General features: G+C 39.6%; 1 protein-coding gene across 15 annotated transcripts in view; it reads left to right on the forward strand.

Annotated features, from left to right (window-relative positions):
• Positions 1-758: 758 nt before the first annotated feature.
• add1 (adducin 1 (alpha)) overlaps positions 759-11666 on the forward strand; it is a 39641-nt gene continuing 28733 nt past the window's right edge. For 2 of the 15 annotated variants that reach the window (XM_027177996.2, XM_027177997.2), the window contains exon 1: positions 759-934. In XM_027177996.2, the coding sequence (XP_027033797.2) occupies positions 775-934 (160 nt within the window). In that variant the 5' untranslated portion in view covers positions 759-774. The remainder of the gene's footprint in view (positions 935-11666) is intronic. The other 13 variants (XM_047805446.1, XM_027178003.2, XM_047805447.1 and 10 more) reach the window with 9 other exon arrangements.

The following is an 11666-nucleotide window of genomic DNA, read 5'->3' on the forward strand; positions in this document are numbered from 1 at the left end:
TAAATATGTAGAATATGTACAGCATGTAATATATATAGGTTTATATGTAAACATATGTACAGTGAATAAATATAAAGGCTATAGCAGTGCAGAGATGTGTGGAGGGTTATATATAATATTATATTTTTTTATATATATATATATACGTATATATATATATGTTAATTCATTCATTTTCTACCGCTTATTCGAACTTCTCAGGTCACGGGGAGCCTGTGCCTATCTCAGGCGTCATCGGGCATCAAGGCAGGATACACCCTGGACGGAGTGCCAACCCATCACAGGGCACACACACTCTCTCATTCACTCACACACTCACACACTACGGACAATTTTCCAGAGATGCCAATCAACCTACCATGCATGTCTTTGCACCAGGGGAGGAAACCGGAGTACCTGGAGGAAACCCCCGAGGCACAGGGAGAACATGCAAACTCCACACACACAAGGCGGAGGTGGGAATCGAACCCCCAACCCTGGAGGTGTGAGGCGAAGGTGCTAACCACTAAGCCACCGTACCCCCATATATATACATGTATATACTGATTAGTACTGACTCAGTGCTGAACTGCAGCTCTGTACCACATATAGTTTAGACCACAAGATCAGTGGGTTAACATTGCACTATGGCGCCACCTACAGACCAATCACTCTCATGTCTCTTGCCTGAGTACTGAGTACTGACTCAGTAATGACTGAACATAAGACACTATACTACGCGTGCGCAGAATTGGTAACCCTGTGCGCTAGAGCGCATGCCTAGAAACTGTGCGCATGCGCACTCTGGCTCGGATAGGGGGGAAGCTGATCAGGGTTGTAGCAGAAGCAGCAAGCGACGTGAAAACATTGGACTATCAGAAAATATCCAATATTTCAGCGTCCGTTTGTGTTTCCGAGTCGCTGTCCTTCAGCTCAGCATTCACGCAGAACTCAAGTAAGTTAAAGGTTATTTCTCTTTAATGATAAAAAGGAGAATAAACGTCTGGTTGTGTTTAATAGACTTTACAAAGGGGCGTGTTGTTGTGTTGTGTTTTGTTTTGTTGCTTTACTCGGTCTAATTTGTTCTTCACACGTTTGTGTGTCTGCATGGAGGGGTTTGTAACACGCTCGTACGTCTGTTACACACGATTATAAGACGTATTAACACAGGAATAAGCTCTTTCAGGCCAAACAATCCTCCTCCTCCTTCTGCTGCTGCTGCTGCAGCACTAACACACCAGGCAAAAAAAAGTCACATTGTTACGTCATAAAGCTCATCTGCATATTCATAAAGCGCGAGGATGATTAGCAAATAAAAAATGTCACAAAAAAGTCATTGTTACGTCATAAAGCTCATTTGCATATTCATAAAGCGACAGGATGATTGGCAAATAAAAAATGTGACCCAAAAAAGTCACATTGTTGCATCATAAAGCTCATCTGCATATTCATAAAGCGCCAGGATGATTGGCAAATAAAAAAAGTTACATTGTTACGTCATAAAGCTCATCTGCATATTCATAAAGTGACAGGATGATTGGTAAATAAAACATGTCGCATTGTTACGTCATAAAGCTCATCTGCATATTCATAAAGTGACAGGATGATTGGCAAATAAAACATGTCGCATTGTTACGTCATAAAGCTCATCTGCATATTCATAAAGTGACAGGATGACTGGCAAATAAAAAATGTCCTGCATAAAGGAGTGAAAAAAAGAACATTTCCAAGTCGCACAGAACAAAATGTTTCCTTTATCTTTCTAGCTATTGTTGTGTTTGTTGTTTGTAAATAATCTTGCTCGGTTTTTTTTACATATTTGCTCAAAAGTACAAAATAGTGAAGTTAGCTATTTATCTATATACAAAATATATCAAACGGACTGCTTACGTATTTGCGAAATAGACAACTATTGGTTCGGCTAGCTCACGACGCACGTGCAAACTGCTAATGTATCCTCATAAAAACCGTCGCGCTAACTATTTATATATTTACAAAATCTTTTACCTACAGCGATTTATTTACTTACTTTCAAAAATTCTTAAACTAAATATTCATGTATTTATTAAAAAAAAAAAGGTCAAGCATTCTGTTTACAAACTAATCAAATGATTTTCATATTTACAAAATGATCAATTTATTTATTTATATATTTATTTCACAAGATGGTCAAACAAACAATTTACGTACTTACAAAATGGTCAAACCAACAATTTGCATAGCTTCAAAATTGTCGGTTAGTTTAATTCCATTTACATTCAGAGATCAGTATGTTGTGCGTTTGGTTAATGCTTTAACCAAATCTTTATTTATCTGTTATCGGTCTCTGTTTATTTCTAAAGTGTCCATTTTACCTCAGAAATGTTTGAACTGACGTTTATTATTTAAGAAAATCTGGACGTTTGTGGTGTTTTGCATCGGAGTGAAGTACTAACATAGAGGAGAGCAGTGCAGTAAAGAATGGATTGATTCTTTTCCCCCATATTCATGCTGTAGTATTCAGTGTCTGCTGGGTTGTGTGTCATTTCATGTCCTTAGTGTATTGTTTCGTTGTGTGTGTGTGTGTGTGTGTGTGTTTGTGTGTGTTAGTTTTGGATGAACTGTTCTAAGCCCAAGCTGGATCCTGGGTTCTGCTAAGCTGTTTGTTTTTCACTCCTGAAGCTTTAGCGAGAGACAGGCCTGATTTCTGGAGGGACTGAGACTCCCTAAATTCCCTTATCCTCCAGGAATGAGCTCGAGCATGGATTTAAATGGTCTTTCTCTCTCAGATTTCACCCAAGTAATAACAGCAGCCTGATTATTTCATTTGTTTGTTGCAGTTTGTTAACGAGAATCTTTCTTTTTTTTTTCTCTCCGGTTCCAATTCATACGAGTTTCTAAACCTTTTCCTTCTCTGGATATTCATTCCACGCCTGCACACGCAATCTCCCCGGAGAGACCAAAGTGTGTTTCTCATTACAGCTGTCATATTTTTTCCCTCCCATTTCTGTACTTTCTCCCCCATTCCATATCCTCTTACAGTGTCAGTTTTATTGCTTTGGGAAAAGAAGTGTTTGGGTTTTGGTTTGGAGCGACACGCTCCGGACCGACTTCACGACGCGTACGTCAGTAAGTTCACGATGATACGATCCGGTTCCGACTGGTCTCTCACCATGAAGCGTTCTACCATATAACCAGATAAAGAAAAGCTTCTCCGGAGCATTTCATCAGCTAGTCAGCAACTTAACGATGGAGCCTCATGGAATATTTCATACTTCAAAATAAAAATAAATAAATAAATGTGACGTATAAACTGCTGTAGGCCAGTAATCAGCTCATTTGGTGATAGATAAATCTGACAGATGACATATTTCTACCTGCACAAAAATAACTAATGTTTAACGATGTTTATAAAAGATAAACAAAGTCATTGTTACAATTCCGTTCTGTCGAACCACCCCACCAAAATAAACAACAACAACAACAACAAAAATCCACATTGTATGCACTGCTATGCTGAGTATCCAGATTAACCAATCAGAGTCCGGTATTTTTCCTCATAGCTACTCACTTAGCATATATTTAACCTTGTTCACGATTGCGCTTTTTCGATCCACGTCGTTGCGTCGGCTCGATTCTCAATGATTCAGCATTCTAAACTTTCTTTTATAAACCGTACTTTTATTGCGTAATTTACACAAGTTGTCGCTATAGCAACAATAAGGTTTTAGCGCAAACGAGTTCATATAAACCTGCGACCTGGTCTGACCAATCAGCTTCGTTTATTCGTGAAAGCTGCGAGTCGTGCAAATACATCACAAACTCTCCTGTGGCTCGTCTGTGGTCGTTCAGGACCATCACGAGGTTTGGCCTCAGGGGCTCGTTTGTGTAATTAAGCTGAGATCATGCAGCGTTCTGATAAAAACATGGTGTGATGATGTGACCTCCAACGGTGCACGGTATCTGCTGTATGTGTGCTATTCTAAAGGCCAAGCCTGGGACGACTACATTTAGCTCACACATGTGGGTGTGTGTGAGGCTGAATGTGTCAGGAATGTGCAGCACTCCAAACGGCTTTCCGTCAAACATCCAGTTCGGGTTTTAAAAAAATAAGCTACGTTTACGAAATCAGAGCCAAGTCTAATAGCTACATGTTATTTTCTTTAATTAAATCCGTTTTTCCCCCCCTTTTATTTGTTTATATAATGTTGATCTATAAAAGTGAAGTAAAATCTATGTTTAAAAATAATGCTTTAGTTTAAATTTGGCTTCCAATGAGATTATAACGATTTAAAAACGTTTTAAAGTCGAAAAAATAAAAAAGGATATAAAGAGGCAAGGTGTTCTAAGCGTGGGAACAAAAATTGTGATGTTCTAACAGAGCAAAAAAGAGAAACAAAAATGTAAAGAATCTGTAAAAGATCGATAAACTTACATTTTACACATAAATTTACACATGAAATAAAGATTGATATTTATTTTCATGCAATAAGTTTGTGTTGTAGCCGTACAAAGACGCATAAGACAAAAACGCAGCTTAAAGCGTTTAAACTTCATGCTAGAATTTCTAAACAACTTTCTTCCATAAATGTTTAATTCGTGGTACAATTTATATTCTTATTAACATGTAATCTGTTCTGACCAATCAGATCGAAGAACATAACAACACTCTTCTTTTTTTTTTTCTTCTTCTTGTTTTTCAACCCTGTTTTTTTTTTTTTTTTTTTTGTAGATGTCATAAGTGCAAAACTTGAAGCTCTTCAGTCTGAGGACTGTGTTGTTTTTCTCAGTTGTTTATAACAAATGAATCCAGATTTATTGCATGTTTGAGGGAAAACGAAAACTAGCAGCAAGAGCTTTGCTGGTTATTAAGGTTTTAAACCAGAGACGTGACCACACCCAAGACATGTCTTTAGGCGCCCCACACACACACACACACACTCCTTCCCCTCATCACATCTGTTTTGTGACACACACGAGATAGCACACTGCTTCCACTTCCCTGTTCTTATCTGCCTCGTAATGGAGATCTTTGTGAATTATTGATGCGTTACACACCGCGCCATGTACGCTTTAAGGTTCTGACATACGCTAATAGAAGCCCACTTGTCGTCGTTCTGCCTTGTTGCGTATTCGCCGCCTCAGGAGTGGCGTTTGTTTTTGTTTCCTTTGTTGGTCTCCAGGAGCCTTAGCTTGTCTAGACTTGTGTGATCGCCAATAAAATAAAAAGAAGGCTATATATATATATATATATATATATATATATATATATATATATATATATAAAAATATATATAAAAATATATAAATAAACCAATTATACAGTTTTTTTTAATGTTTAGTATTTTTAACATATTTGATCAGAAAACAGAGCAGACTTGACAAAGACGACGACCATGAAACCATACAAATACGTAGACGCAGCAACGACAGACTTCTTTAATTCATAAACAAATAAGTTGTCTAAACTGAGACCGTACATGGTTGTAAATTATTGCCATTGTTCCAGTCACGGATGACGTTCCTAGCTCGTTTGCGCCCTCTGATACGCGCACGGCGAAGCGGCTTCATGCTCTGCTAAGCTGGTGGTGCTCTTGGTAACCTGACTCCCTGCAGACGAGCTCTGGGGAGAATAAAAGCACTTTGCATCCTCTGTGTTCGAGTGCTGCTTCGACTAGCTCTAAGGGTGTGGATGGTGTTCGCTATGCTGTCGTCAGTGTTTTCGATAGCTGATGATGTGGAATATTCCAGGCTGCATTTGTACTATTGCATTATTGGGCAGTTGCTGCAACACAGAAGCTTCTGTTTTGTCAAGCTAATAAGCACAGAGGCCAAGTTTCATCCACTGAGACTGATGTGCATTGAGGCCTTGCCTCCTTTAGCAAATGTGAGCTTTGAGGCCACGCCTCTTTTTAGCAAACGTGTGAGCTCTGACGCCACGCCTCCTTTAGCAAACGTGTGAGCTCTGACGCCACGCTTCTTTTAGCAAACGTGTGAGCTCTGAGGCCACGCGTCCTTCAACATACGTTTGAGCTCTGAGGCCATGCCTGCTTTAGCCATAATGTTCAGCTGCATAAGCCACATCTCTTTTACAAGGGCTGAAGCACAACAGGGCCACGTTTATTCTCTGAGACCGAGGAGCTGAAAAGGACACGCCTTCTTCACTAGAACTGAGGCCACGCCTCCTCCTGTACAAGACTAAAGCAGCAAAGTCCTGAAACTCCTAGTCAATGATGTCATACTTTTTAATTTGTTTATATTTACGTAGAGTAATGTCCTCGTCGCAGGTTACTGATTACTTATAGTCACAAAAATCTGAGATTCCTTCCTTAAATTCTCCTTAAGTCTGAACTCATCTTTCCGGTGGTTTGTTAAGTGTAAAAATAAATGGGTAAATAAAGAGTTAAGTGTAAAAATAAATGGGTAAATATACTGTCATTTTCTTTAATTAAAAAAATAAAGTGTAACATAACACACATCAGGAGGATTCTTGACGTCACACCATTGGACTGCAGATTTGTAGTTTTTTTTCTTCCTTCTCCGCTTATTCGTTTAACGTTATTAAATGTGCGTGTCTGCGGCTCGGAGTTTTACTTCTGACCGGCAGAAAAAAAGGCGAGCAGCAGTTTGTTTGTTGTGTTTTGTTTTTGCGACTCAATTTCCAGACCCAACCTGTTACTGTAGCCCTTAAAGTCATTCTGAAAGCCGTCCATAGGTTTCCATGACGATGTCGATCCTGTTACCATAGCGACCGAGGTGGTAGCAGCAAGCGCTCTGGCCCTCCGACGGATTTCCTTCTGAAGCTTTATCCAAGTTTTTTTTTTGAGACGTTAGATTATTGTAGATGAGATCAGATTATTGTTTGGTGTAGATAAGCGCATTGATGTACAGGATGAGAGTTTAAATTAATCATCACACAGAAAAGACAACTTTGTCAGACTAAAAACATCAGATTTAATCCATGTTGCATTATGAATTGTTTAAAAATAAATCCCTGCAATTACAAATTAAATCTTTGCTCATTAGTAGTTGATTAGTAAAATCTTCTAAACAAATTATAATGTGTTTAGTGTATCGTATGCTATAAAGTCCGGCTTTCTTGCATCACAAGTAGTTTTAATGGTGAGCGGGGGTGCCAATACTTTCATCACGCCGAGATTAAAATATCAGAAGTCAATGACAACGATCGACAAATTATATCGGATTTCGCTGTCGCCTTTTCAGCTGCCGTAAAAAAAAAAGTTATTATTTTATTTTTATTTTCTTGTATCATCAGCAAGAAGAGGGTTATGTTTACGGTAACTACGATCAGTTTGAAATAATTGAAATAATTGCGGTATTTTTTTGACAGGGTTCGAAGGCACCACAGATAACGTTAAATTACACGGTAAAATCGCAAGCTTGACTTTTTGATGCTTTTGTATAAGAAATAAAATGTGAGAGAACCGCTACTGCTAGCTTAAAGTGTGTGGTACAATCGGGCCAGAAATTTTTTTTTTTTTTTTTTTTTTTTTTTTAAATTAAAAAAAAAAATTTTTTTTCCTCACGCACGTGGTTTTTGCTTTGACGTCGTTTTCGTTTCAAGTCCAGAGGTGGAGTTGCGCTTTGACACGCCAAGAGCCCGGGCTCAAACCAAAATACAAGTCTACAATACAAGTTTTTCGATTTACAATTATGACATTAGGATGTCGTAATAATGACTCGTGATTTGCTGACCAATCAGCAGCCTGCACTATTTCTAGCTCCACCCATGTCTACATATTAACTGGCTCTGTAGTTTTTTCCATACTCCGTCTTCTCCATCCATGTTTCGAGCTCGACACGTTCGGATTAACGAGCCTCTGCCCACGCGGCATTCGTCACAAACTCCAGCGCTTTTACAGATTTTTTTTCCCTTCTTCCACGTTTAAAATTCCCAGAGCAGCTCGTGTGGGTGTGAACAAAAGAGCAAAAGAGGTGTAGGTGGACGTGGAGCTCTGTAACCATCGGCCCTTTATTGTTATTTGAACGTACTTCAGAATGTTCTTTATAACATGGCAGTGAGCCTCAAGCCTTTTACACCTACTGCTGTTACATAACACATGGATAAATAAAGAAAAATTAATAAATAAATAAAAGATGAAGCAGAAGTGGAGAACGTGTCAGGAGGGACAGGTTTCATGGTCTAAATAGCAGTGAGATGTAGCGCAAATCATGAAGTTTAAGCCTTGATGCGAGGTGCATGATAATTATATTCGTTTATTTTATTTATTCAACTAACGTGATCATACCGTATATGGTAAATATTAATAAATAACGAGAACATACTATATAGAATCTTGTTTTGGAGAAAGCAAATGATCAAGTCACGCTCACATCCACTTCCCTCTTTTTGTTTTCTTACTGATCTTTTACTGTACACATCCAACCATGATAATGAACCTCATTACCTCGTTACCTCATTACCTTGTTAACTTTCTGAGGTAAAATGTGCTTTGTTTTGTTTTCTTACTGATCTTTTACTGTACACATCCAAACATGATAATGAACCTCATTACCTCGTTACCGCATTACCTTGTTAACTTTCTGAGGTAAAATGTGCTTTGTTTTGTTTTGTTTTGTTTTCTTACTGATCTTTTACTGTACACATCCAAACATGATAATGAACCTCATTACCTCGTTACAGCATTACCTTGTTAACTTTCTGAGGTAAAATGTGCTTTGTTTTGTTTTCCTTAAAGATTCTTGTTAGAATTAGTGTCCAGACTATGAGCCACTCTAGCAGGTGCTATGCTAATTGTGTAATTGTTTTTGTGTGTGTGTCTGTTTTGACAGTAGAGTGCTGCTTCTCAAGGAATGATGTTGGAAGTATTGGTTAGCTTAGCCGCTTATAAACTGTTATAAACATCGGAGAGTGTTATTATGAATAATGTCCTTTATAAAGTCAGATACAGTCTGATAATTGTGTATTGTTGAGGAGGTTGTTGTCCTCATAGACCATATGGAGTTGGCATCTTCTCTTTAAATGTTTGTGATCTTCATAAGGAGGAAACAAACTGGAGCTGGAACATCTCTAGATGCCTCAGGATCCTCACAGGGTTGGACTCTTCTCACTGAAGGTCTGAAATCTTCATGACACAGAACACAACTGGATCTGGTACAATCTGGTTGTTTGGATCGGTAGAAACAAGTAGAGCGAAATTAGCGTAGCTGCTGTTCATAATATAAAACCGCACTAGATGATGTTTATTTTACTACATCTACTGGAGCACAAGGTTATAGGATGTATTATGTGTATGTCTGGATAAAGAGATGACTTTAACCTACATTATAAACAAACACCGTTGGAATCAGCCTAGAGGTTACGCCATACTATCTTAGTTAACAGATTAGCAAAGCAAGCTTGCTATATACTTGCTATGTCTAAATGTAAAGCGTTTAAAGGGAAAGAATATTGAAATTTCTGATACAACTTTCCTCACAAGCTAAACTTCAAATCTAAAAGCATCATCAGTTGGTCTGCTGTGCTCTAAAGAGCCGAAGAGTTTGAGGATTCGAGGCTTGCCAGGCTGAGCAGTTGGAGCTGGCACACATCTACGGGTATACCAGCTGGAATCCTGGAGAGACCGAGAAGAATCGAGACGGAGAACGAGGACAGATGGATGGGAAGAAAATCCGGGAGTTAAGAAAAGAGAACTTTTAGTCCGTCTTCCTCAGCTCTTGTTTATCCATCGAGATCCTCCCCAGTGATTCTGAGAGTATTTTTGTAATTTTCCAAACTTCAGTAATGATCGTCTAAACGCACGCTCGCTAGAACCTGTTGGAGGCGGGTCTTGATCTGTCTTAACAACCTAATAGAAAAAAATTGTTAATTAACGCTAATTATTAAAAAAAATGAAATAAGATAATCTTAATGAATTAGCAAAGCCTTTGCAGCGTTCCTTCACCGGTGCAATGTTCATTTGCTTGTTCATGTTTAGATCGTTTGCTAAGCAGTTGTGAGGAGCGTTTAGATCGGATTCGTCTGATGTGTTCAGTACCTCGAGCGCTATTGGCTGTTGTGTATGTTAGTCAAAACAGGGAAATACGCTAAGGTACTGTATCCAATAATGCTCGATGTAGCTTGTAGCAGCCTTAAAGACTAACATCGCACGTTGTTTGTAGGAGCGTCGTATTTTTTAATATACGGCACAAGAAATCAATAGATGATTACATTGAGCTAGCGGAATGATCGAAGCCCCGCCCCTTTTCTTCCTCGGATTAATATCATTGTTTCATTAGCGCACGCTATCTCACTCTCATCTCAATTTGATTTTTGTAGCTTGGAAGAGAGTTCGTTAATGTGAATTAAAATCTTCCATCGTGTCTGCGACTTGGTATCTAGCTAACATCAGCTAGTTAACGCCGTTTAGCGGAAATTCAGTCAATCGGTGCTTTTAGGTTTCGGCTAAAAGTATAAACAAACGGTCACGCAGCGACGTGTCAAATCGAACCCTTTTGAATGGAAATGCTAATCGGACGTTGTTCGCTTTCCCGCGCGTGAACCTTTCACTCCGGGTGAAAAGGAAGTGACCTCACATCTCAGAGGACCTAGCAGGACACCTCACTTCCTTCCTTCCTTCCCGTTTACCTCACCTTCAATCTTTGCTTTTGGCTCGTTTTTGTTTTTCTTCATCGACTGAACAAACAGTTGAATGTTTTTATGCAGAGGCTCTCGCTTTACACGTCCCAGGAAACCGCCATCGCTCGCCGTGAAAAACCGAAATCTATTCCCAGAAGTCTGTACAGTTACCAAGGAGATGAGCTCGTCAACCCAGCACCCGTCCCACGCGCTTCCAACTTGACTCTCTGAAAGCCTGAGAGCGTGTGGGAGGAAATTTTAGCACCAGGCACAGCCAGATAATGGAGCAGCAGCGTGTCATGCACAGAGGCAGTGTTATCACACTGGAAAATGTGTGCAAGTGAAGAATTATGTTAAATATACATTACAATACCAGATCTGGGAAATTTGGACATTTAAGAATAAAAGCGTTTTGTAGTCGGTTCTGAATCTGCAGCTTTTTGAAAGAATTACAGTAGAAATCTAATGTAGTTTTGATAAAGAAGCATTCCTCTGTGTGTGTTTGTGTGTGTGTTTGTGTGTGTGTGTGTGTGTGTGTGTGTGTGTGTGTGTGTGTGTGTGTGTGAGGGGTGTACACACAGGGTGGCCAGAGGCTGGGTCCATTACACAAGACTCAAGTTATTTCCTGCTTTATGGAGTGTGTGTCAGTCAATGTCAGTGCGTGTGTGTGTCAGTCAATGTCAGTGCGTGTGTGTGTCAGTCAATGTCAGTGCGTGTGTGTGTCAGTCAATGTCAGTGCGTGTGTGTGTCAGTCAATGTCAGTGCGTGTGTGTGTGTCAGTCAATGTCAGTGCGTGTGTGTGTGTGTCAGTCAATGTCAGTGCGTGTGTGTGTGTCAGTCAATGTCAGTGCGTGTGTGTGTGTCAGTCAATGTCAGTGCGTGTGTGTGTCAGTCAATGTCAGTGCGTGTGTGTGTGTCAGTCAATGTCAGTGCGTGTGTGTGTGTCAGTCAATGTCAGTGCGTGTGTGTGTCAGTCAATGTCAGTGCGTGTGTGTGTGTCAGTCAATGTCAGTGCGTGTGTGTGTCAGTCAATGTCAGTGCGTGTGTGTGTGTCAGTCAATGTCAGTGCGTGTGTGTGTGTCAGTCAATGTCAGTGCGTGTGCGTGTG

This window comes from Tachysurus fulvidraco, chromosome 21 (genome assembly GCF_022655615.1).
Source record: "Tachysurus fulvidraco isolate hzauxx_2018 chromosome 21, HZAU_PFXX_2.0, whole genome shotgun sequence".
NCBI lineage: Eukaryota > Metazoa > Chordata > Actinopteri > Siluriformes > Bagridae > Tachysurus > Tachysurus fulvidraco.